The sequence below is a fragment of the Meriones unguiculatus genome, chromosome 11, assembly GCF_030254825.1.
Source record: "Meriones unguiculatus strain TT.TT164.6M chromosome 11, Bangor_MerUng_6.1, whole genome shotgun sequence".
Lineage (NCBI taxonomy): Eukaryota > Metazoa > Chordata > Mammalia > Rodentia > Muridae > Meriones > Meriones unguiculatus.
The window spans coordinates 41184735-41211668 of NC_083359.1; the positions used below are offsets into that span (position 1 = coordinate 41184735).

At 52.1% G+C, this 26934-nt stretch overlaps 1 protein-coding gene across 1 annotated transcript; it reads right to left on the bottom strand.

Annotated features, from left to right (window-relative positions):
• Positions 1–2082: 2082 nt before the first annotated feature.
• On the bottom strand, positions 2083–12540 carry Zscan10 (zinc finger and SCAN domain containing 10). The gene is made up of 6 exons (XM_021632421.2): positions 12108–12540; positions 6530–6990; positions 5375–5639; positions 5137–5201; positions 4859–4916; positions 2083–3801 (listed from the first exon to the last, which is right to left on the bottom strand). Exons 2-6 carry the CDS (start codon positions 6920–6922, stop codon positions 2213–2215), a joined length of 2370 nt encoding a protein of 789 aa, XP_021488096.1. The 5' UTR covers positions 6923–6990; positions 12108–12540; the 3' UTR covers positions 2083–2212.
• Positions 12541–26934: the final 14394 nt, after the last annotated feature.

Genomic DNA, 26934 nt, shown 5'->3' on the forward strand with positions numbered 1-26934 from the left:
AGTCTTTCCATGTAGCCCTAGCTATCAGGCTGGTCTTGAACTTACAGAGATCTGCCCGCCTCTGTCTGCAGAGTGCTGGGACGAAAGGCCTGCACCATTTCGCCAGACCTTATTCAGGGTCTTGTTATGCAGTGAAGGCTGACCTCAAACCCAAGATTTTCCTGCGGGACTACAAGCATGAGCCAAGTATTCTTGCGGCTTTGTTTGGATTTTTATTTTTCTGACAGTGCTAAGAATTTAATCCGGGGGCCTCGCACGTTAGACAGAAGCTTTCCCACTTCGCTACATCCTGTTCTCATTTTACCTCCCTGCACCTGGGCAGACCTTGTGCAGGCCTCCTCCTCCTCCTCCTTCATTAGCCTGCCCACCAGGGACTCTAATTACGCACACCAGGCATGGCTGAAGGATGCACCTCACGCTGGCCCCCTAACAACCCAATAGCGCCTGGCACACAGAAGGTGTTAGACATACAGAGCGTAGCTCCGCGGTGCCCACTTCCTGCCCCTTATTGACTAATCCTTTCTGTTTGAAGTTCCCTTCTCCAGGGCCTTTCATGAAATGAAAGGATTCCGTGACAACCGGGTAGATTTCTACTTCCCGACCTTCCCAACCTCCAGGGGGCTGTACCTCGCCCAGGGCTTAGAGCTTGCCGCTGGCTGGGCCCAGAAATCACCCCAGGGTCAGTGGGTTCTCACTGTCAAAGCACAGACACAGAATGTGGGGCTTCTGGGTTAATACCCAGCAACACGTGCGCACAAAGGCCAGTTTGTACTTCCCCTATTGCTTGTGGTCAGCTCTTGGTTCAGAGCCCCGGGTGGGGCCCAGTTCCTGCTAAAACACAGCAGGGTTTCAAGGAGAAGGCCTCCAGGAAAAACTACACAGCCTTTTACGGAAAAGCAGCCAATTACGGAAAACAGGCAAAGAATGTGACAGAAGTTCCAGATTCCTGCTTCTTCCCCTTTCCTTTTTTTCTTATTTCTCTCTCTCTCTCTCATTTTTGGAGACATAGCTTCTCTGTAAAGCCCTGGCCATCCTTGAACTCACTCTGTAGACCAGGCTGGCCTCAAACTCAGAGATCCACCTGCCTCTCTCTGCCTCCTGAGTGCTGGGATTAAAGGCGTGCCCCACCACCACACTTCTTTTCTCTTTGGAGACAGGGTTTCTCTGTGTAGTCTTGGCTGGTTGTCCTGGAACTCACCCTGCAGACCAGGCTGGCCTCAAACTCACAGCGATCTACCTGCCTCTGCCTGGGACTAAAGGCGTGTTTCACCACCCTGCTCCTTCCTTTTTCTAACCCTGTTTTTATTGTTTTGTTTTTTAAACCACAAGTCATGTGACTTACAGGCTGGGAGGTAGCTAGCTGAGACTTCCTGATGTGTGAGGTCCAGGTATAGGGCCAATGCCCGAACCAGCATTGAATTAGAGGATTATGGCTGGTCGCCTGGTCTCAACAGCCCAATGCCTCGCTAGCAGGCCCTGTTCAATTGCTGGCACGCTCAGTTTGGGAAAGGAGCCACACCAAGTTTCCCGGCGTGTCCCTGGATCCCACTGTCATGCGTTCCAGGAGCTCTGGAAGCCTGAGTTGCGGTGCTGGGCAGCGCTGACTTGGACCCCTAGGCCGACAGCGCCTGACCTTCCACCCTCGCTGCTTCTCCCTGCGGGCCACGCTTGCCTTCCCAGCCTGCTGGAGGGCCTTCTGCAGCCACAGGGGGAGATGTGCTGACTGTGGGCACCTCGCCGGCCTTACATTACAGCCAGGAGAGGCTAGCTCAGCGCTACAACAGGCCGTGAGTTGGCTCCTCAGCACAGGGGGCGCAGGTCAGCAGGTGGGGTGTTGGCTTTGAAGGTCCTAGGTTTGACGCCCAGCGCTACCTAAACCATACATGGTGGCACATACCCGAAAGCCAAGCACTCAGAAGGTAAAGGCAGGAAGTCCAGAAGTTCAAGGTCACCCCCAGCCACAGGAGACTCTGTCCCTAAAAAGAAAAGAGCAGAAAAAAAAAAAAAATCAGAAGGACCAATTTTGAGAAGACAACTTTATTTTAAACCTCTATTAAAAAAAAAAAACACACACGCCAGGGGTCAGCGAAAGAGGTCACAGCTGGGGTGGGGGGGCGAATGTGGAGGAACCGTGAGGAGGGAGGTGCGAAGGGGGCATCCCAGGGAACCTGCCTCCCGCGGGGAGGTGCTGGGGGGGGGCGCGGCTGCGGGGTCAGTAGAGCGTCTCCCGGGCGTGAGTTCGCATGTGGCGCAGCAGGTGCGAGTTGCGGCTGAAGCCGCGGCCGCACAGCACACACGAGTAGGGCCTGGCACCCGTGTGGACCAGGAGGTGGCGCAGGAGGTTGCAGCTGCGGTTGAAGGTCTTGCCGCACTCGGGGCACTCCTGGGAGGCCTCGGCCTCCTGCCTCGCCCCGGAGTGCGTCACCAGGTGGCGCTGCAGGTGCGCGTTGCGCCGGAAGCTGCGGCCGCAGGTGGGACAGCTGTAGGGCCTCTCGCCGGTGTGGCTGCGGCGGTGGCGGGCCAGGTTGGAGCTGTTGCGGAAGCGGTGGCCGCAGGTGTCGCAGGCGTGGGGCTTCTCGCCGGTGTGGATGCGCTGGTGGCGGGCCAGGTGCGCGCTCTGGCTGAAGCCCTCCCCGCACTCACTGCAGCGGCAAGGCTTCTCGCCCGTGTGGCTGCGCAGGTGGCGGGTCAGGTCCCGCATCTGGCGGAAGCTCTTGCCGCACTGGGCGCAGTGGAAGGGCCGGAGGCTGCCGTGGGTCAGCAGGTGGCGGACGAGGCCGGCGCGCCTCACGAAGCGTTTCCCGCACTGCGGGCAGGCGTGGGGCTTCTCGCCCGTGTGCACCTGCTGGTGGCTGGCCAGCTGCGCGCTCTGGGCGAAGCAGCGGCCGCACACCTGGCAGGAGAAGGGGCGCTCGCCCGTGTGCACGCGCCGGTGGGCCAGCAGGTGCTCGCTGCGCCGGAAGGCCTTGCCGCAGTCGGCGCACACGTGGGGTTTGCTCTCGCGCCGGGGGCGGGGCCCGCCGAGGTCTCCCGAGGGCCGGCGGTCCTTGCCCTTGGCGTGGGCGCGCAGGTGGCGCTTGAGGCTGGAGTGTCGCCGGAAGGTCTGGGCGCAGTGGGGGCAGGGGATGGCGGGCGTGGCCGGCGCCTTGGCCCTGCCCTTGCCCTCCGAGTCTGCTCCGGGCTTCTGCTCCGGGGAGTGGGCCAGCAGGTGCTTCATGAGGCTGGAGCGCCGCTGGAAGCCCTGGTCACACTCGGCGCAGCGGAAGGCGGGCTCGTCGGTGTGCGTCAGCAGGTGCTTGGCCAGGTGCGAGCTCTGGCGGAAGCGGTGGCCGCACAGGTGACAGGCGTGCGGCCGCTCGTCGGTGTGCGTGCGCACGTGCAGCCTGAGGATGGAGCTGCGCCCGAAAACCTTCCCGCACCACAGGCACTGGAAGGAACGGGCCTTCAGGTGGGCTCGGGAGCCGGGGTGGGCCTGCAGCTGGTGGGTCTTCAGCTGGGACATCTTCCGGAAGTTCATTCCGCACTCTGTGCACATGAGCTGCGTCTCTGCCTGCGGCTGCGGGCCGTCTGCACCCACCTTGACCGCCACAACCTCACCGCCCTCAACCGGGGCCCCTTCCCAACCAACACCGCTCGCCTCCTGCCCTAGTGTGAGGGCCTCTCCTGGGACTCCCGGGTTCTCCGTCTGGAGCTCTGGGACTCCTGGGTTCTCCGTCTGGAGCTCTGGGACGACAGGCCAAGCAGTCGCTTGAGGCTCTTCGGCTTTAAGCTCCTCCTTGTCGGGTATTCTGCTCCCAAATCCTGGAAAAGAAGGGAACGCGGAGGCCTGGGTTGGTGGCGCACTCCTTCCATCCCCGCAGTTTGGGAGGCAGAGTTTGCCGCTAGCCCGGTCTACACAGACAGTTCGGGGGCCACATAGAGTCCCTGCCTTGAAAAAAAAAAAACAACAAAAAAACAGCCAAGAAGAGAAGAATAAGAAGCAGCAGCAGCAGCAGCAGCAGCAGCATAATAACAACCTGTTGTTATTATTATCTGGTCTTCCCGAAAGAGCTGTCTGAGTTATCAGAACCTGATGGGTTTAGAAGTGGAAAGAAACCCAGGATCCTGCAAAGGTGGCAATGGGCAGAACCTGACCACAAATAAGGATGTCCTTGTTGGCGGGGCGTGATGGCGCACGCCTGTGAAGTCGGTCCAGGACAGTCAAGACTACACAGAGGAACCCTGTCTTGAGAAAGAACACCCCTGTTCTCTACCCCTCCATTTCCTGCTGTCTTCAGACAGATTCTCCATATTGCCTGTAATGAGGAATCCCTCTACCTGAGCCTCCCAAATGCTGGGATTACACCACAAGCCACCGTGTCCTGACTCTGCCACAGCCCTTTAAAGCATCCAATTAAGCTCCATTAAATACATTTACAGTGGCATGCGACCATCACAGCTATTTCATATCCACTAGCAGCCTATTTCTTGGCCAATTCTCTTCCATTTTTTTTATGTGTGTAGGGATTTTGCATGTCTGCACACCTTGTGCAGACAATGCCCATGGAGGCCAGGAGACAGAGCTGGGGCGGCAGTGAAGGCTCTCAGGCGGCACTGGCGCGTGGGTCTTGCGCTGATGATCAGCCTGAGTTACATAGTGAGACCTCGTCTAAGAATAATGATTGCTACAAAAAAAGGGGCGGGGGGAACAGACAGTTGCTAGATTCAGTTATGGGCGCCACTAAACTAATAAATGAACACACACACACACACACAGAAGCTTCTGGCAGCATCCACCCAGCAACAGGCTAGAAAGCCTGATGGTTCCTGGGACTGTGAGTGAGGAGCCTTCAGCGGGGAGGACGGTGGAGGAGCTTACCGAGAGGGTTTGCAGGCCAGGCTTTCTTATCCGAGGAATCCTCAAAGGTAAGGGACTCCTGCAATGAGAGCCAAGACCCCCGTGAGTGAGGAATGTGCTTGGTGGCCTGAGCAGGATGGGCACACTTTCTGGGTGGCCTGAGCAGGATGGGCACACTTTCTGGGTGGCCTGAGCAGGATGGGCACACTTTCTGTAGAAGGAAACATGGATTGCTAAAAGGCGGCATGGAGAACATCCTGGCCCGAGAAAGACTTGTGAGAGGGATCAGCTCAGCTTACCAGCACAGCGGCCAGCTCTTGGTCTCTGGAATGCTCCTCAAGCCATGGGGGGCCCTGGGAGGGGTCTGAGAGCATCGGGAGAAGACAGGCATTAGACTGCCGGCTATGCCAGGCTTTAAAGCCGTAACCAGCCACACTCCAAAACCAGCACTCTCCACCACACACTCCTCCCCGACTTCCGGCTCCCCACCCACACGTCCAGTCTCTCTCCCGAATGCCAGGGTCACCAGCTCCTCACTGCTTTCCTGCAGGTCCTGGAATATCTCCTGAGGCTCTGGGCTCACTGGCCAATTTGAACTCGGAGCAAGCGTCCACTCCTCAGGGTCAGCAGGCCGGATGGGCGCTGCCTGAGGCTCAGAGGATTCATTGAACCGATGAGCCCCTGGGGTCTCCTCCGAGGGTAGCTCCCTTTTGGGGCTGTGGCCGGGAACCTGGGAAGGGCTGTTCTGTTCCTTTGAGATGCTGTCTGCAGGAGCGTTCTTGGCAGCGCTGAAGCTAAAATCCTGTTGAAAACATCTGTCTGAGGAGGCAGACAGGCTGCCTTCCACCCGCAGGCTACTGAGCCTACCGAGACAGGACAGAGACACAGGGAGAGTACATAGCTAAGAATAAATTGGCGGGGGCTGGAGAGATGGCTCAGAAGTTAAGAGTGCTGGCTCTTCTTCCAAAGGTCCTGGGTTCAATTCCCAGCAACCACATGGTGCCTCACAACAGAAGGGGCGCTTTCGTATTCCACAGTAGAAGAACCCATTTGCACTTTTATACCAGAGGAAGGAATGTACATGCACTACATGCTATGAACCGCCTAGCAAGCACGCACTGTTTCTGGTTTGCCCCAAGCTAGAGCCTGTGCTGGCTCAGGTGCCTCTAGAGTCCAAAGCTGATAGCGGCAGGAACTAGCTAGACGTCAAAGGAACAGGAAGAGCGCGTGGCTCAGACATGACAAGCCGTGGAAATGTGGCCAGAGGCGAGGTGGGGTGAAGAAAGTCCTCAATGCTAGCACCTGAGAGGCAGAGGCAAGAGGCAAGCATACCTGGCGAGTTCAGAGCCAGAACGGTCTACACAGACAGAGATACAGGACACCCGGGGCTACATAGGGAGACACTGTCTAGAAAAAAGTGACCACAGGGATGACACAATACGTCTGATGATTGACTGGCCTGACCGGAGCCACCACCCCTACTTGCTGCCCGGAGGCAGTTTTCCTGTTTGGCTGGGGATGTTAATCTGCTAAATTCTAAACACCTTTGTGGTGATGCGCAGCCTGAGCTCTAGGGTTCTAGTCACAGATGGAGGCAGGTGGAGTCCGCAGGCCTATCCTCTTGCGGGAATCCACTGCCGACCCCTCGCCCCTACCGCTCTTGTTCGGCCCGGCCCTACAGCCCCGTCTCACCAGTGGCCCCGCGTGGCCGGTGTCTCGGGGCACGCCCTCCAGCAGCTGAACCACCTCCTCTCCATCCCTGAGCGGCTGGCCCTGCAGGCGGCACAGCACATGCGGGGGCAGGACGCTCAGGAACTGCTCCAGCACCAGCAGCTCCAGAATCTGCGTCTTGGTGTGCAGCGCCGGCCGCAGCCAGTGGTGGCACAGTTCCCGGAGCCGGCCCAGGGACGCCCGCGGCCCCATATCTTCTTGGTACTGGAAGCATCTAAAGAGCTGGTGAGCCACCTCGGGCCTGGGCCTGGCCTCGGCCAGCCTGGGGTCCTCCTTGCCGACCTCATCGTCCTCCAGCTTCACTGCTCCGAACTGCTCCGGTTCCGCGGCCCCTGGGACTGTTTCCGCCAGCATCTTTCACAACTCCTGCCGCGGGGCCGGCTCTTCGATCGCTTTCTCCAGCTCCTTCCACACCTGTGGAGCTGAAGACCCTACATTAGGATCTGCTGCAGAAAACCAGGTTCCTGTTTTCCCAGCACTCAAGAGGATCAGGAATTCTAGGCCAGCCTTATCTACATAAGGGGAGAAAAAAAAAAAAGGCTCATGAAAACAAGGTGCCTGTAGGAAGCTTAAGCCCTACCTGAGTTACAGGCATTAAAAAAATATGAAAACGGGCCAGGCATGGTGGCTCAGCATGGCCTGCACAGAGCCCTGGAACTAAATAGAAAGACTCTTGTCTCAACCAAGAAGAGAATGCGGCTGGAGATGGCTCAGCAGTCAGCGGCACTGACTGCTCTTCCAGAGGACCTGTGACAATTCATTGTCAGACCTCCAGTTCCAAGGTCTGACACCTCTTCTGCCCCCCGCCCGAGGGCACTGTGCCCCGGCAGTGTGTAGGCATATGTGCAGGCAGGCAAAACACCTCCACACAATAAAGAAATGAATCTAAAAAAAAAAAAAAAAAAAAAAAAAAAAACCATTAAATCCTGAATGTGGCTTCCTGAGGAGTTGGTTTCCCGCTGTCAAGAATGATGGCTAACAGCTGTAGGAAGGCCTAGACAGCGCAGTCATGCAAGGACAGAAAAATCAGGTGGTTCTAGCATGGAGGCAGAGGCAGGCAGATCTCTGAGCTTAAGGCCAGCCTGGTCTACAGAGCAAGTTCCAGGACAGCCAGAGCTACACAGAGAAACCCTGTGTGGAAAAATAAAAATAAAAATAAAGACAAAAAAAATTGAGTAGTTCTGAGGGCTGGGACATGATTCAGCTGGTAGCCTAGCACGGACACACTCCTCCTGGGTTCAGTCCCCAGCCAGCACTGCATAGGAAGTTCTAGGCTATCCTGGGCTAGGACTTGGGGGGGGGGCAGGGACTGGGGAAAATGGGAATGAAGGCAGTCTGGTGGTTGAGAGCGCTTGCCGTGAAAGCACAAGGTCTGGAGTGTGGACCTCAGCATCCACATACCAAGCAACATGCGTCCCCACACGTCTGAAACCCTAACCAGTGTGGGAGGCAGAGGCAGGAGGATGGACGGGACTCGCCGGCTGCCAGTGTAGCAGAAAAACAAGACCCAGGTTCAGGCAGAGACCCAACTCAGAGAACCAGGGCAGAGGGGCACTCAGGGCTGTCTTTCTTTGCACCCCCTCAGGTGTGTAAACACCACACACAGGACCATCCTGCACCACGGTCCTGTTGTCCTGTTATTTTTCAGCCACCTTTCCCTCCTCCCGATGCGGTCTCTGTGGGCCCGGAACACTGAGGAAGGGAGATTAAGGACAGAAAAATCTTTCATCTCTTTGGACTGGAGGGATGCCTCGGGGATTAAGAACACTCGCTGCTCTTGTAAGGGACGCAGGTTGGTTCTTAGCATCCACAAGGTGGCCTACAACTATCTGTAACTCCAGGTCCAGGGTATCCAGTGCTCTCCTCTAGTCCCACGGGCCTACCAGGCAAGCATGCAGTACACATACATGCATGCAGGCAAAACATTTGTCCATACAAAATAGAAATAAATCAACCTTTAAGAATTGTTTTTTTGGGCATGGAAATGGGATGGCTCAGAGGTGAAGAGCTCTGGCTGCTCTTCCAGGGGCCCCGAGTTCAATTCCCAGCAGCAACGTGGCTCACAGCAATCTATAAGGAGATCTGGTGCCCTCTTCTGGCGTGCAGAACACTGCATGCATAATAAAGAAATCTTTAGAAAAATCGTTTATTGAGCACGCTACAACCGAGCTGTGGGCCGGGCAGTGAGGAGAGTCCCGCCGGCCAGCTTTGGGTCCACAGTCCTCCTGCCTGACCTCCCAACTGGGATTATAGCTCTCACTCTCAGTCCTTTCGGTCCACCACCTCTCCAGGAGAGTCGCTCAGTCCCAGCGAGCAAAGGGAAGTGCTTAAGACTGTCCACTAGGGGGCACCAGTTCTACAGGAGCAGGCCCTTGCTCCTACCTGGCCCTCTAAACCCAGAGGGCTCCGCCTTCCTTTTTAAGGAATTCAGGCCAGCTCCTTAAATTCTTCATTACTACTCAAAAGGCCTTTTCGCTTCTGTTTCCAGGTTAGGCGTGGAAACCAGAACCCAGAGCCTCAGGAATGTTAGGCAAATATTCTTCTAGTAAGCCGGTTTAAGCTCCTTCCAACAAGCTGGCGCTTTGGTTGCCTCCCTGAAACCGATCCCAGCCTTCCCACAAACAGTAGGAGTCCCGAGAGGGGGATGGGAGCAGAGCCTCAGGCATGACTTTCTACCCCATTAACTGTGGCCCAGGGCCGCGCCGCAGAGGGAGCGCTGCTGCGGTGCGGAGCAGGCATGGGTGTTCTTGCTCTCACCATTGTCGCTTATAACACGTCATCTAAGCTAGCAGGGTGAAGCGCCTCTGCCCTGGATTTTGGACGGATAAGTAGGTGTCGAGGCTGGAGAGTTCTCTAAATTCCCTTCGCAGGAGAGCTGTATTGTGTGGGAGTGTCACAGAACAAAGGAAATCCAGACTTTAAGCTGGTTTTGGGGAAGAAGAGGGTGCTGAAATGACCCGGACCTAGCTTCCTACCCCCGGTCACGTTTTCTCCCTAACGCTCCTTCCCTCCCACACACAGCCTGTCCAATCCGGGCTCTTTCCTGCAACTTCAGACACTCATTCCCTCGGGGCTTCTCCTGCCCTTACTTCCACCGTTTGTGCCTCTGTTCTGGAACCCTGAGACACATCACCCGTGGGCTGCTGTTCCCCAACCTCTGTTCATTGCAGGCCCTCCCACTGGCCTGAGCAAGAGCGCTGGGTCTGGCCCAGTAGGTTTTTGCCTGACATTTGAAGTGACTTACTTCAAAGACCGAAACCATCAGGAGGATAGCTACCTCGAAGCCCTAAGAATTGAAGAACGAAGAGAGGAAGGTTCAGAGCAGAAAAGGGCACTCGAAAGCGAGGGGTGGGGGTGGGTGTTGGGATGTGCTCTGCTGGTTGGAAGGCTGCCCTAAGAACATTAACTGAGCCTTGAATCCAGTCCCCAGCACGCATACAGGGGTGGAGAAACAGGCCGGAAACCCCAGAACTTGGGAGGCAGTGACAGGAAGAGTTCAAGGTCACCTCCATTCACTGGGAATTCAAGGATAGCTTGGGATCCAGGTCTCAGTCCCATAAAGAAACAAACGAATAAACAAAACAAGCAAAAAGAAAATGGGGGGAGGGCTATCAAACCCGCATGAGTTGAGGCAGGAGGGCTGAAAATTTCAGGCTTGCCTAGACCACACCTAGAGTGAGGTACAGGGCTGGCCTGGACAACTTAGGAGGTCATTTCCCAAAATAAAAAACAAGAGATGCCCCTAAGAAGTAGGGCATTCATTTCCCTAGCCTCCCTAATCTCTCTCTCTCCTGTGGAAATGGGGTTCCATCTTGCTGTTCGGAGAAGCAGATGGAAAACAAATTCGAGAGATGGCTCTGAGGTTAAGAGCAACAGGCTGCTCTTCCAGAGGTCATGAGTTCAAGTCTCAGTTCCCACGTGGCGGCTCGATGCTGTTTACGGAATCTGATTCCCTCTCCTCGCGGGCAGAGGTGCGCGCCAACAAAACCTCCATACACGTAAAATAAAGAAATCTTAACGAAGAAAGGACAACTAGAGAATGAATCACCGTTGCGGAACATGCTAGTGAGAACCCAGCCAGCATCCTGACGCTCACTTCATCCGGCCCCAACTCACTTGCTAAATCAATTTACCTAACAGGTTCCGAGAGGCCAAGAATGATTTACTCACAGTCATATCTGGTGCAGCTATAATGCTTGTGAACATGAAAATGGGGCTCGGGGCCTATTATTTCCGTTCTGCTCTATGAGATTCTGCCAGTATTAGCTTGGAGTATCACAGCACTGATAAAAAAAAAATAGAGAATCCTAGATTCGTGTCAAAAAACCCAGCGAGCTACCTAAAGCTGCTGGAATTTCTAGGTGAGGCCTCGACAATGGGCTTCCAGGAGATGGAATTCAGGCAAGTTCGCCTCAGAAAGTCTGTCCCTCCCCCTCAGGTCTCCGGGACAAAAACCCTATTAATATGCGCCTCTGTAGGGGGTTGGCTGGGTGTGGGGCAAGAAATCGCTCCAGAGAAATCTGGCCTGCCTAAATCTGTACGTAAGCACTGCCATAAAGCCCGCCCACACTGGGGTTTCAGAGGCCAGGATGGCACTCCGCCAAAAATACCCCCTTCTCTCTGCGAGTGGTTCCCTTTGCTCAAGTTTGCTGGCCTGGTTTCCTTAGACCTGGGCTCCCCTCCTGATTCCCGTCAGTCCCACTGAGAACACAGGGCCCCATCACCTCTAGGACCCTTCCTCATGCCCCCAAGGCCACAAATGCATCATGCAGTCTGGCATTGGCATCTCCAGATTTACCCGGCTCATTTTCCCCAAGACTTTCCAGCCACCAACCCACCAGTGGGGCCCGAAAACCCCCTAATCTCCAACCTGCCCTAAGCCTACACCCCAGCCCTCCAACTCACCACTCCAGGTACCTACTCCTGCGCTGAGATGTTTGGGAGACCTTGGAGGGATCCGGGACAAGAGCCAGCATAGGCCAGCCTGGGGAAGAACTCCGGGGAAATGGAACAGGAAGTTCCCTGCCTAACCCATCCCTTTCAGGTAAGGGGATAAAGGGGTTTCCAGGAATTAACTCTTCACCTCCCAGTTTGGGTGGGGTGGGGAAATGGGCGGGGCCAGAAAGATCAAGACAAAGGTGACGAATCTAGACTCTGCTGAGCCCCACGTAGGGGCCAAATTACTCCATGCCAGAGCTTCCCTATTTAAACCGGGACAGACTTGTGCCCCTTTTGGGACAAGAGCTGCAGTTTTAAGTGCTTGCTGTGTGTAGGCCCCTTAGCTGGGTTTTCATTCGCGTAACAAATATTTCTCTACATTGCGTATCAGACAGCTCTAAGGACATAGAGCTAACCTGAGGAGTTGCGCTCTGCCTGGGGTGTGTGGGGGCCGTGGGAGTTGCGGTCCCAAGGAACAGGAGAGACAGCAGTAGTAAGAAATCAAACAGGCCAGGCAGAGTGGCAAACACCTTTAATCCAGCACTCAGGAGGCAGAAGCAGGTGGATCTCTATTAGACCATGACCAGCCTGCTCTACTTACCAGGTCACATGAGGTTACACAGTGACAGCTTGTCTCAAAAAAGAGCAAGGAACTGAAGCCAGTTGTGAAGGTTCCTGCCTGTAGTTCTATGGCTTGCGTGGCTGAGGTTGGAGGAATTCCAGGTCAGCGTGGTCTACAGAGTGAACTTGTCTCAAAAAACCCATAACCAAGAGATGCACCTCGTTTGTAGAATGCTTGCCTGGAGCGCAGGGACCTCTGGGTTCAGTCCTGCACACATCATAAATTGGGCGTGAATGTGCACACCTGTGATCCCTGCATTTAGGAAACGGAGGCAGGAGGATCAGCAGTTCAAGTCTCCCTCAGCTAAGTATGGCGTTCGAGGTAAGACTGGTCTACATAAAATCCCGCCTCAAGACAAACCAAAAACCAAATACAGGGCCAGGGACTCCCACGAGGCCTCTGACAACGTGTACCGCCACCCCACCCCCAAATGGATAGATAGATGATAGATAGATAGATGTAGTGAGATAGTGAGAAAAGGGTAAAATTCCCGAAACACACGGGAAAAAAAAGTAAGAGGTGTTAAGGAAGAGAGGACTCTTGGGTCCATTGAGCTTTCTGAAGTTCCCCCCCAGAATCGTGCTTTTGTCCTACTACTACCGCCCTCCGCCCCGCCCCGCCCCTCAGGGGAAGTGACCTCCCAAACGCTCTGGAGCCCACTTCAAAGGGAAGCCCTCCTCTTTGCTTTGATAGGCGCTTTTCGTGTGCGCACTTCCTCCGGGGACTCAGTGGCGCAGTCTGGTGTGTCCACCGTGTCTCCATCACTCGGGAGGGTCAAGGGACCTCGGCGCTGGTCGCCCCACTGCCCCGATGCCTCAGTCCGTTGCGACTAGGCCCAGCCTTGCTCTGGCCGTTCTCACGTTTCCCCGCTCACGTCAGCACCCAGCTTATTTTTAACTGCCTGGGATGGATCTCACTGGACCACCCGGTGGGCAGAGTGGGCACCACCGCTCTGCGTCCGCGGCGCAGGCCCTAGCGCCCCGCGCGCCGGAGCCAGAAAAACGCTGAGCTGAGCTGTTTCCAGTTTCTCAGTCTCAGAGTACCGCTCCTTCCCGCAGCAGACTCCTCCCACAGTCTAGAAACTTTGCCTCCCTTCTGGAAGCCCGACCCTAGCAGAGGTGGGCCGGACGCCCCGGGCTGGATGGGCGTGGCCCTCTCAGGAGGCGCAGTCCCAGGGGTCCAGGGCCGGAGCGCTTTCTCTCCCAGCGCCTCCTGCGGGTTTCTGCGCAGCTGGGCCCAGGGCTTAGAGTCCTACCTGTCTCTGGTTGTGGTGGATTGGGGGGAGGCGAGAAGCAGCAAGGGTTCTGAGAGGGGGGAAGAAGTCCGAGGTGTTTAAAGCTTACGTAATCCGGTTCCCCAACTCCTGCCTCCTTGCGTGGTCTGAGCTCCCGTACATGCACTCACACACTAGCCCTAGACTTGGGCCTAACCCTGCTTCTTGAACTCTGGTGGACGGTGGACGCAGCCGCCCACCCTGGGGAAGCGGAAACCACCGTGCACCCAGCAGAGGGCCCTTGACTGATGGCCCAGTAGAACCTAGGTCACATGGGCGAGAGGGAGCAGGGAACTGCTGGGTCAGAAAAGCCTCCCATAGACCAGCAAGCTGGACTTCCAGGGAGCGCTGGGTGGGTGGCGCACGGGGGGTACACCCCCCACTGTGTTCAGGTACAGAGATGTGGGACAATGTTTCCTACAGGCCCTTCCTGCGTTTCTTACAAATGTGTTTTGTGTTTATGAGTGTACGTGTGTGTGTATGTGTGTCCCGCTGAGCACATGTGTTCGCCTGTGTGTGCAGGCTGAGAATCCGTATCAGTAGACTTCCGTGATTATCCCCAACCTCCTCCCGCCGAGAGGGACTCTCACTATGTACACCAGACTGACCTCAGACTCACAGAGGGATATCCCCCTGCCTCTGCCTTTCCTCCAAGTACTGGGGTTAAAGGCATGTGCCACTGTGCTTGGCTCGATCCACCTCTTCTTTCTTTCTTTTCTTTTTTTGAGCTGGGGTATCACTCTGTAGCCTTAACTAGCCTTGAGCTTGCTCCGTAGAGCAGGCTGGCCTGCCTTAGAGCTCTGCCTGCCCCTGCAGCCCGAGTGCTTCGTTAAGGGCCGGTCAGCAGTGCTCCAACCCCCCCCCCCCCGTCCTTTTTTTGAGGGAAGGTCTCTCGCTGAACCTGGAGCTGGACGACAGGCTAGACTGGGACCCACCTACCGCTGCCTCCCCAGTGCAGGGAGCGCCAGTGTGTGCCTCCGGTGCTGAGGGTGTGGTCTCGGGACCTCATTGTCATGGCAAGCACTGGATTGTCTAAGCCGCCTCCCAAGTCCCCACTCGTTATCTCTGAGGAGAAACAGGCGGGTTAGTTGTAGGGTGTTTGTTCTGGTTGGTTTCTTGTCATCCTGACAGGAGCTGGAGTCACGTGGGAAGGGGAAGCCCTGGTGAGAAAACGCTTCCGTTAGATTGTCTGTGGTTAAACCCGTAGGGCATTTTCTTGATTAAGGACAGCTGTGGCAGAGCCAACTCACTGAGAGTGGTGTCACCCCTGGGGGGCGGGGGCGGGGGTCCTGGGTGGTATAAGAAAGCAAGTTGGGCAGCTTATGAGGAGCAAGCCAGTAAGCAGTGTTCTTCATGGCCCCTGCTTCAGTTCCAGCCTCCGGGTTCCTGCTCTGGCTTCCCTTTACAAAGAACTGTGAGGTACAGGGTGAAATAAACCCTTTCCTCCCCTTTGTGGCCGTGGGTTTCTCCCGGCCACAGACAGCAAACTGACCCAGCGCCTCTCAGGGGCTCTGTCTGGCATTTTGTCACAAATAGTGCAGATCTGAGAAGACTGCCAAGACGAAACATCACTGCATCACTGTGCACTCTCACGGCTGCTGTGGGCCTTGGCCATCTGGCAGAAGTCCACCAGGTTTTACTTCTGGGGACTTGCTCCCGCCCAGCCCACACCTTCCAGTTTAGAAGGAAGCCACTTACACTGCTGTCTAAAGAGTAGGAGGCTACGCCCTGCCTCTTCCAGGAAAGAGCAACCACATAACTTTATCTGTTTCTTTTTGGTGCTGGAGATTGAACCCAGGGCCAGGACCACTGAGTCCAGCAAGCTTTCTCTCCCAGGCACCCTGCCTTCTGGTGCTGAGGTGATCAGAATGCCCACATGCCTTCACGCCCATCTGCTTCAGGGTCTAACTTACTGGTGACTGCAGCCTGAAGGTCAAGCCAACACTGGGGACACTCTGGGTATCACATCGCAGGAGGTGACAGCAGCAAAAAGTATTTCGGGATGCTGACAGTGTCCTGGTTTCTTAAAAATGCACTGACTTCTCAACCCCAAAGGGCAACCCTCACGCCAGAGTGACTTTTGAGCTCAGTTCCAATGATGGCCCTTTGTGCCTGCACTGTAGTCTCTCTTTAGCTATCAGTAGGCAGTGTTTCTGGATGCTGGGGTAGAGGGGTTTAGACATTCTTGGCCCTGAGTTTCACAGTTGACCCTGTTGTCAACAATCAAAAATGGAAGCATTTGATGTTGCTGTCTAAAAGGTTCTGCCTGTCCTCTCGGGGCTAGCCCTGGCTAAGGTTGTGGTCACCAGTGCCAAAGCCCAACAGTGTAGGAGCTAGGCCTGGGCAGGAGTCTGGGACTCGGGTGTTGTCCGGGTGAGTCTTGCTTAGTCACCACAAGGACCTGTTCTTGCCACGCCAGGTGTGTGGAGGTCAGAGGCCAACTTCCTTCAGGAGATGGGTCTCTCTTTCCACCATGTGGGTCCTAGGGTCCTCAGCGTATCAGGCTTCGTAGCCTCTGTCTGCTGGGCAGCAATCTCACTGGCTCCCCTTTCTTTTTATTCCTTTTCAAATGCTGAATGATCTTTAAGATACGTGTCACACACTCAGAGTGAGCAGGCCAGCTGTGTGTGGTTTTGTAATGGGCCCCAGACCTGATCACAACTAACCACAGAGTCGAAGTGCCATCCAAGCCATAAACCCGGTGCGTACACAGCACCACCTGCCAAAATGAACACAAAAGACATAATCCGTTAACATTCAGAATCCTGAGAAAAGCTCTAAATGTGCCAACTTTGCTCTTTGGCTTCGGTAGTTTTGCTTCTGGCTAACTACTCTTGCTCCCTGGGGTATGTTAACTCGGGATAAGGTTTTGTGTTTAAAAAAAATTACCCTGAGAAAGGCTCAGGACTACACTGGGATCCGGAACACCCAGTGCAATCACTGGATGGCTACAGTCGCCTCCTACGGTAAACTTTCTTCGGGCTTAAGCCTGTGTGCTAGTGGTCTTCTCCTGTGGATGCCCCACAACAGTTTATGTATTTGCGAAAGGGTCTTAGCTGGTCTCGCGCTTGAGATTTTCCTAGCCCAGTCCAGAAATCCTAGATTACAGCTTACCATGCGTCACCACGCCAGACCACGATTTGTGTGCCTGTGTGTATATGTGTGTCTCCCTCAATCACTCTCCATCTCATGTTTTTCAAACTGTGTCTCGCTGATCATAGAGCTAGAATGAATAGCCAGAGAGCTCCAGGGATCCTCTATGTGACTCTCTAGTACTTGGATTACAGGCACACGGAAGTGAGGAGACTTTTACCGTGAGGTCCTGGGCATCAGACTCCGGCCACTGTGTGTGACAAGTGACCCTTCACTGGCTGAGCGATCTTCCCTGGTCCCATTTTTATTTTTATCTTATTTATTTATTTATTTTGAGGTGCTGGGTGTTAACATTTAGGCAGCCTGCTTCCTGGTTTCCTAGTGACCTATGATGTCATCACATGTCCACTGCCAGGTAGAGGCACCTGGCAGGCGTGGTTCAGCTGTGCAGGAGCTATAAAAGAACCCCTCCCTGCCCCTTAGTTCTCTCTCTTGAGCTCCTGTTCTTCCTCTCTCCCCTCTCCTATCGTGTCTCTCTCTCTCTTCCCTCTCTCTCCATCTCCATCCAATAAACCTTTCTTATACTATCTGTTGTGCGCATTGTCACTTCATTGGTGCATTGGCCTGGAAGGTCTCTTCTGGTGGCCTCTGGTAGTCATGCCAGGACCCCCAGGACACGAACCAGGATGCCAGCAACAGATCTGTCTTCTGTTCCACCCATCACCAACCACTACTCCACCATATATGCCCGAAACCTACCCTTTCTCCCGACTGCTCTGCCTTGCCTTCTACCCGCTTTTTACCGCGTGCTCACTGCTGCAACCTGCCAAGAGCTATATCTTCACTATCACTGTCTTATTTTCTAAATATGATAAGATTATTAATCAATAGTATAGCCTAAAACTTTTATAAGATGGACTTTTGTATACTAAATCCTAAAGTCCTAATATTTAATTATTAACAAATGCAAGTTAATAGTTATCTCATAGATGATCAAGTCCTCTAACATGTCCAAAAATATATTGATAGTCCTACAGATGCAAACCTGGTCTTACTGCCATATTAAATAGCTGAGGATGGTCCCTGGGCACCATACAGGAGTTGGTAAAAATAATAAGAGAGGAATCTTCTACAGCACAAACCTGTGCTTCAGACCTTGCTGCTCTGAGGCTGTCAGCATTCCTGCAGAAAACAAGAGGTCTGCAATCTCCCCCCTCCCCCCGCCACTGGGATATAGCCTCTCCTCCAGGCAACTGTTTCAAACGAAGCCGAGAAGGATGCTGGTCCTGCAGCTGCCTCAACAAGCCATAACTGCCTGCTGGCAGACTGGCTCTGGAAGTCAAAATGCTCCCATGCAGGCTTGTCCTCTGTGCTCAGCCATGGAGGCTCAACCAGCACAAGATCACAGACACTTCCAGCCTTCCAGCTCCGTGGCCTGGTGGAGAACAAATGGCTCCTAGATTCAGTGACCTCCACCACCCTCGCGCAGCCCAGGGTAACATTACAGGTCTGTTTTTGCCTCTTACAGGGGTCCCATGGGCATCTTGCCAACTTCTGTCTTGGGAAGCTTCAGGTGTCTTCTCAGTCTTCATATGCAGAAGACCAGGCCTTAAGCCTCACTCCTAGAGCTGTCACTGCCAGGTCTAGACACAGTCTTCTTTGCTACCAGACCCCCCAAATAGGCCTCAGATGTAACCTTTTACCATCCCTTTAGCTAAAGGACAATAAATGTCCACAGCAGTCTCACCTACGTCTCATGGTAAATAATTGAATACAAGTCCTAAGAATATAAAAGTTTAAGTTATGAGGACCTTAAGTTTTGAGGTTGGTAAATGCAAATTATGAAGGCCGCAAGGTCTAAGGTGATTTAAGGCATCCTAAACAGATAAAAAGGCATCACATTTCCTCCCGTTGCTATGCGACTGTTACATTGACTGTCCAGAGCTTTGACCTTTATCACTAGGGCTCTGATTTGTTAAACTAACTCTGATAAAAACATTCCACTGTACCCATCCACTACCGCGGTTCCAAGCTCAAGATTTTAAATGTCCTTTGGTTTGTCTTTTAAGTATAGACTTAAAAATTGTCTCTCATTGTGCTAGACTTATGTACATCCAGTCTTCTGGACAGAAAAAATAAGCCTCCCTTCAATGATGTGTGATCTTACTAAAAGTTAAGATCAAGTGAGCTTCTGCCCCTTCTACTTCAAGAAAGGCTTCTGCCTTTTCAGAGCTCACCTTAAGCAATGTTTATGCTCTTAACGCCTTTTCCCATAATGTATATTTCACGGCAAATTACAATTGTCATGCCAACATGTGTAAAGTTTATCTCCTTTGTAAACTTAAAAGTAATTCTTGTAAGCTGTCAGAAATCCACCCAAATCCACCTTTCAGGTCAACTGGGCTCCAGATAAGTACTGCACCTATTACCTATCTCAGAGGATGGGACTCCTCCCCTTTCTCTGGTTTTGGGACTCCTCCCCTTTCTCTGGTTTTGGGACTCCCTCTCCTGGCTACCTGATCGATGCATTCCTGCACCCTACACCAGCCAAACGGTGAGTCTTCCCTTCTGATGGTGCAAATGCTTCTTACGCTCTCGCTAGCCTAGGTCCAAACCCTTCATCTAGGACCTTCTCCCTTGGGTGAGATTTTCCTTCTATCAGCACACTCATCTAAGAAGTCCTAGCTAGCTAAACCGTGTCTGCTATGGGCAACTGTGCCCTTGGCCTCTGGCCAGCGTGACGAGCTGTTGGAACAGATTGTACCACACTACTCTACTGAGCCAAACCTTGCTCTTGGGACATCTTGACGAGTCACTGAGTCCTACCTGCCCAGTGGGAATAGTCCATTTGGATGTCTCCAGATTCTCCTCTGGGATGTCTTCTGGAGAATTCCAGATTTCTACACCTTGCACCTGCTTTAATGGCCTTTAATCTTACACACCTGTAACCAGACTTGGCCTCAATTTCCTTAGATGACAGATCCAAAGCAAACCCTTTTTAATCACTGTCAGTGATCGGGTAAATGGAGGCTCCCTCAGGTAAATGGAGGTTCCCATGTTCAAGTCTCTTCTTCGCTCCAAACCTTCCACCTCTGTTTTAAATGTACACCTAAAGGAATTTTCTCCATAACCTACTTAACTTTGTCTTCTGCCAATATCTGCATTCCAGTGTCCTGCCAGACCCAGGTGTTTCCTACATCCACAACAGCGCCAAAGCAGCTACCACAGGTGTTCCAGTCTGACCTCACAGACGTCCATCAAGCTGGACCTGTGCTTTTCCCTCCTGGCCACTACTGTTCTCACAGACCCTGGACAGCATTAAAGCAAGCTGCTCTTCCTGGCCTTGGCCAACATTTCAGCGGTTTGGCCTTCCTATTGCCTCCTTCGTGTCAGCAGGAAGTAGCTAAAGATGTCTGATATCTTCACCCGTTATCCACTTAGCAGCAAAAGGCTGGAATGGTGCGCTTCAGGCCCAGGACAAACAGCTTCAGGTACCCCCAGCATTCCGCAGTCCCTATCTGCTGCTGGGCATGGCTGGCAACTGCACCCTTACCCTGAACTTCCCGGGACAGGGGCTTCCGCTCCTCCCCACCTTGTATGCTGAACATTTTGGTGCTCTTCTTTTTCTCTCCCTCTCTTACCCCCTTGCATGGCAACCAAGAGCTGCTTCCAATGAACATACATTCATATACTTTAAATTGCCTTACATGAGAAGCAGCCCAAGTTCCTCATTTTTTAATTATAGAAAAAGGGAGGAATGTTAGCATTAGGCAGCCTGCTCCGTGGTTGCCTAGTAACCTATGATGTCATCACGTGTCACCTGGCAGGCGTGGTTCAGCTGCACAGGAGCTATAAATGGACCCCTGCCTCTTACCTCTCTCCCCTTTCTCCGTCAGGGTGCTCCCTCCCATCCCCCTATCTTGTCTCTCTCTCTCTCTCTCTCTCTCTCTCTCTCTCTCTCTCTCTCCTTCCCTCTCTCTCTCCATCTCTATCCAAACCTCTTTCATATAATATCTGTTGTGAGCATCATTTCACGGGCTTGACTCCAGGGCTTCTACGCCAGCTAGGTATCTATCACTTAGGTACACTCATGCCCTACTGCCCTGTGTGAGTGAGCAAGTGTGCGTGGGACTCCGCGGTGCGCAGAACCTGGATTCTGTTCCTCAAGGCTCTTTGATTACGTGTGAGAGAGCCCCCAGCGCTCTCCGCTTGCAAACACTTTCCGTTTTCTCACTAGTGAAAGGCGGATGCAGCACTCGACTCGAGGACACGGAGGTCAGCACGAGAGACAGAAGTACAAACCGGAAACTGCCGTGGACAGCCGGACTGGAAATGCGGGGACACCGACGAGGACCTGCGGCTTGGACAGGAGTGTCCAATGAGAGCGATGGGCAGGGCCTCCGGGTTCCAGCCAGTCCTGGCCCTGCTGTGGAGCGGGGCGGGGCGGAGCAGCATCCGCAGACCCTATTGCTGTTTTTGGGGACCTGAGTGCGTCCTGCGGGCTCCGGGGCTCTGGCCCTTCTACACCGGTGCTTCTGTGCCATCGAGCCTGGAGGGAGGAGCTCCGCTTCTCTGGAGCTCTCTGGTGGTCTTTGAATATTTTGCTGATTTTTTTTTTTTTTTCTTCTATCTCCTCCTCCTTCACCACTATGTAGACCAGGCTGGCCTCGAACTCACGGAGAGCCTCTTACTTCTGCCTTCGCGGTGCTGGGATTAAAGGCACGCGGTGATTTGCTTTTAAAGTCGTATTTCTCAGGTTCTCGCCTGTTGGATACACAAAGCCTGGGCCACCATGCGGGTGCCGGTGACAAACACTGCTTCTCTGAAAGCAGCACATGCTATTAACCGAGAAGCTATTTCCGGAGCTCCACTGTGTGATTTTGGTATATTTTTATTAAATTTTGAGACTCACATACAGTGCGTTTGGATCATATTCACAGCCCCTCCCGCCCCTAACTCCTCCGATGTCCACCAATTTCCCTGTGCCCATCTTCCCAAACGCGTGTTCTTTAAGAAAACAATGACCCATCAAGTCCAACTGTTTCTGTTGTTCAGGCTGATCTTGAACATGCTGTGTAGCTCACAATGACTTTGCATTTCTGATCCTCCTGCCGCCACTCTCCAGGTGCTGAAATGGCACACACATTCCCCAGTTTATTTGGTGCAGGTGATCCACCGGACTGTTTGCGAACGTGCTCTGCCTGTTGCGTTACATTTGAAACATCTTGGCATCATAAATGTTATATACGTGTGTGTGTGCGCGCGCGCGTTGGCATCATAAATGTTATTATACATAATAATATATACTACCTCTCCTATTATTATTATTGAGACTGGGTCTCTCTATATAGAGCTCTGGCTGTCCTGGAATCACTCTGTAGACCAGGCTGCCTCTAGCTAACAGAGCTCCTCCTGCCTCTGCTCTGGAGTGCTGGGATTAAAGGTAAGCACCACCATGCCCGGCCTATTATTTTCTTTTTTTTAAAAAAAAGATTTATTTATTATCTATACAGTATTCTGTAGTGCGTGTATGCCTACATGTCAGAAGAGGGCACCAGATCTCATTGTAGATGGTTGTGAGCCACCATGGGGTTGCTGGAGATTGAACTCAGGACCTTCGGAGGAGCAGACAGTGCTCTTAACCTCTGAGCCTTCTCTCCAGCCCCTATTATTTTTTTCTTTGTTTCTTTCAGATTCTCTTATTTTCTCCGATTCTTATCATTTTCCTTCCAAGGTAATGTCTCTGTATTGTCCTAGTCTCAACTCTGCTTTGTTACCTTAACTAGTAAGTTATTTTCTTTTTGCTTTATGATTCTTTCTAGTTCCATTATTCCTTAAGGCCTTTGAGAGGAGGGTATAGTTTATTTACTGAACATAGTATCTTGTTATCACTCAAGCTCAGAGCAGCTTCTGGGTATTTGAGTTGGTATTTGTCTAATGGTTCCTCCCAAATAAGTAGCCAGTTCAAGGGTGCAGGCAGCAGACTGCTATGGAATCTCTCTCTTCCTCTCACTGAATTGTTTGATTCAGAGTTTCTCTTGTAGCCCTGGCTGTCCCGGAACTCACTCGGTAGACCAGGCTGGCCTCAATCTCAGCTTCTGCCTCCCGAGAGATGGGATTAAAGGTATGTGCCACTATCTCCTGACCTTCTGTGGAATTTTAAATTTAAACTTTTATCATCAATTAAAAATCAGATTTTGCATGGAAATAGAAAATTCTTTTGCTTATCTTTAAAAATATTCAAACTTTGGCCATCTGAGAGCTCATTCACAGCTGCCTCTGAATAAATTTTGGTTCTTGAAGATTCTTCAAGTCCTTTTCCCTCATCTTTTTTTTTTTTTTTTTTTTTTTTATTACATATATAGTATTTTGCCTATACACCAGCAGAGGGCACCAGATCTCATAGATGATTATGAGCCACCATGTGGTTGCTGGGATTTGAACTCAGAACCTCTGGGAGAGCAGCCAGTGCTCTTAACCTCTGAGCAATGGTCTCTCCAGTTCAACCCCAACCCCTTTTTTGTTTTTTGTTGTTTGTTTTATTTTTTACAGACCAGACAGGGTTTCTTTGTATAATGCTGGCTGTCCTGGAACTTGCTCTGAAGACCAAACTGGCATCAAATTCACAGAGATCTGCCTGCCTCTACCTCCCAAATGCTAGATTAAATGTGTACGCCAGCATCTTGAAAGATAATAATTGTGTACCACCAAGTCCAGCTATATCTTGGTTTGTTGGTTGGTTGGCTTTTTGAGACAGAGTTTCTCTATGTAATAGATCCCTGGCTGTCCTGGACTTGCTTTGTAGACCAGGCTGGACTGAAACTCAGAGATCCCTCTGTCTCCACGAGTGCCGTGCATCTTGTGGGTTTTTTGTTTTGTTTTTTAGATTTATTTATTTATTATACAATGTTCTATCTGTATGTACACCTGCATGCCAGAAGAGCACACCAGATCTCATTATAGATGGTTGTGAGCTACCATGTGGTTGCTAGGAATTGAGCAGCCAGTGCTTTTAACCTCTGAGCCATCTCTCCAGCTCCTTGGCTTTTATTTTGTTGTTTGAGACAGGGTGACATGTTACCCAGGCTAGTCTTGAACTTTCTATGTAGCTAAGGATAACCTTGAACTCTTGATTCTCCTGCCTTCATTCTATTCAGCCTTCCTATGTGCTGAAATGACAGGCATTTATCATCACACATTTTTTAAAATGTCTATCTTATTCCTTCATTTTCTCCTGGGGCCTTCTTGACTCTTTCATGGATGGTCATTCTATAGAACTGTGCTAACTTTCTCTCCTGGACCTGCTGTGTCCTAAGGATAGCCATGGAAAGAGTTCCTCTTGTTCTTAAAAAGGGGTCAACAATTTCTGTATATGAAGTACTCAACACATACTCTCCGATCAAGTCTGCTCAGACTTCATACTAACGGTGACCTCAGGCTGGGCCCTACATAACTGCACACCCTGTCCTTCAATATGCCTGCGGAGGCCTCTCTTGTTGGTGGTGACCTTTTACCCATGGGTTAGGGCGCATTACTGTTTTGGACTTGGTCACTCAGGGACTCCATGAGGTAACTTGGTCTTCCCTAGGTGTGAGCCTCCTGGCTCTGCCTATTCCTCTCTGCTCCTCATGGGCTGGGTACAGTGTGTCATCTGTTCTAGAACCCCACTCCGTGTGTGTGAGTTGATAGCTGTCCCTGGCTTGAAATAGTACTAAGCACATTTCTCCTCACCCTGAGGATTCAAACCCCTGGACACACTAACCAGAGACAAACCCCAGGGTAAACTCTATTTTTTGTATTGACGGTAGAATCGAGCCAGATTCCACAGTTTTTCAAGCATGATTTTGTTTGCACGATGGGCCCTGTTCTCACTCCCCTGCTCTCTCCCTCTCTCTCTCTCTTTTCTCTTTTATGTGTGTGTTATCTTCTTGTATGTTTATGCATGATGTGTGTGCCTGTGCCCAGGAGGTTGGGAGAAGGCATCAGGTCCTCTGGGGCTGGGGTTACGGACAGCTGTGAGACGCCGTGTGGGCGCTGGGAACCCAAGCTGGGTCCTCTGCTGAGAAAGTGCTCTTAACCACTGAGTCATCTCCCCGGCTCACAAGCCTGTTGGAGTCCTAGAGCAAAATTACCAACTTGAAGCTACACAGGCCAATCAGCTGTGGCCACTTGCAAAGCTCCCGGGAGTGTGTGTGTGTGTGTTTGCACGCAGGTGTTAGAGGGCAACTTTGTGAACTCTGTTGTCTCTTTCCACTTTCATATGGGTTTCTAGGAATCACACTCAAACCACCGTGATTTTACAGCAGATACCTTTACTGTTGAGCCAACTCACCAACTCAAAAGTTCTGATTTATAAAAATCAAAATTTGGCCGGGTGGTAGTGGCATACACCTTTAATCCGAGCATAAAGATAGGTGGATCTCTGTGAGTTCAAGGTGGGGCTGGTCTACCAAACAAGCTCCAGGACAGCCAGGGTTATTTTACACACACACACACACACACACACACACACACACACACACGAACTGATAGGTTTTTAATGCTGCAGTCAACTTTTTATTTTACCCATTTTGTAAATAACTGGAGTGTAAAACTAGGGCCTTGCACAAGCTAAGTGCTCTACCATTAAGATATTCGAAAGCCTTTGTTTTTAAACATTGCTTTGAAACAGGCCCCACTAAGTTGCCCAGGCAGACCTTGAACCTGGGACTCCTGACTGACTCTGAGTCATCAGATTTCCAACCCTGTGACACCCAGACTAGCAAATTTAAAAAGAAATTAAGCCCAGCGAACCCATATTGCATGCCTGTGAACTTGTCAGGTGACCAGGATTAGTTTTTTGTTGTTGTTGCTTTTTTTTTTGTTTTTTGTTTCTTTGTTTGTTTTGAGGCGAGGTTTCTGTGTAGCCTTGGCTGTCCTGGGCTCTCTTTGTAGACCAGGCTGGCCTCGAACTCAGAGATCTGCATGCCTCTGCTTCCTGAGTGCTGGGTTTACAGGCATGCTGTGGGATTACCACAACAAGCTACTGCCCTCAAGTTCTTCGTAATCCTTTTGCCTCAGCCTCCTAATTACAGGTTTATAGGAACAAGCCACTATGCTCTAATGTTTTCCTTTTGGGGTGAAGGGACCAGTCTTAGAAGAGCTGTGAGCTCTGTGAGCTGCAGCCAGCAGGCACAGGATTAATTCCTATAGCCTCTGGGAAAACCTACTTCTGGCCAGGACCCCACCCCTTTCCTAACACTTCCAAGCTTTGATGAAATGAGAAGCTCAGTCACTTTCTTCCCCCTTTGGAGCCTTACTACCCAAGGCCTGAAGGTGGCATCAGGCTCTGGGACACGGACAGCTGGGTCAGCCCCCTTTTTAAAAAGCCATTATTATTCTATTGTTTGCATATAGGCGTTTTGCCCGCATTTATGTCTGTGTGCCATGGCGGGGGGAGGGGAACTCTGGTTCAGAAGCGGCAGTCAGATCTTCTCAGAGTACCAACATGTGGGTGCTGGGGATTGAACCTCAGCTCCACCCCTCTGCCCCACCTCTCCCCATCTTTAAAAAAATATATTTTCAGATCTCTGTGAGTTAGAGGACAGCATGGGCTACATAGTGAGTTCCAGGGCCGCTAGACGTACATAGTGAGATCCTGTCTCAACAAGCAAACAAATAAAAATAATCTTTTATTTAGTTGTCTGAGAATTTTGTAAAGTGTAATTTAATCGTACTAATTCCCCATACCTCCCCCTACTCCTCTCAAATCCACCCTGGGCCTGTCTCTGTACCCCTCTATTCCCGAGCCTTAGGGAATCTTGAAAAATCCAGTTTCTCTCCTGCAGACAGACTCACAGTGGGGCCCATCCTGTTTCCTAAATGAGCACACAAGGATGGAGAACTCTATGCCAGTCTTGGAGGTCCCAGAGGGCCTCCTACCCTAAGAGCTGTAAATGGATCAGGGGCTCCAGAGAGAGTGTATGACCTTCTGATTGTGGTGCGCTGGAGAGAATGGCCCTGCCCCTTCCAGCACAGTGCGGCGCCGCTCCTTTAAGATGACGCAATGCCCTGAACCATCGAACACTCAAATCTACCCAGAAATGAATTTATCTTTTTTGTTTGTTTGTTTGAGTCGGAGTTTCTCTGTGTAGCCTTGGCTGTCCTGGAACTCTCTGTGTAAACCAGGCTGGCCTCGAACTCAGATCCGCCTGCCTGTGCCACCGGAGTGCTGAGATTCAATGCAGGTGCCATAACGCCCAGCGCATCTTCTGTTTTCCTGTTTCGGTGTTCATAGATCACTGCTGGGTAGAACAGTCCTTGAGAGGCAGCGCTGTTCATCTGACCCCTCTCTCCCGAGCAAAAAGCAGGTGCAGCCGAGGCTAGAGACCCCAGGTCCGGAACCCTCGAAGCTGGGAACCCTGTAAAGCTGCAGCTGAGTGGGGGGAATGGGATCTGGAA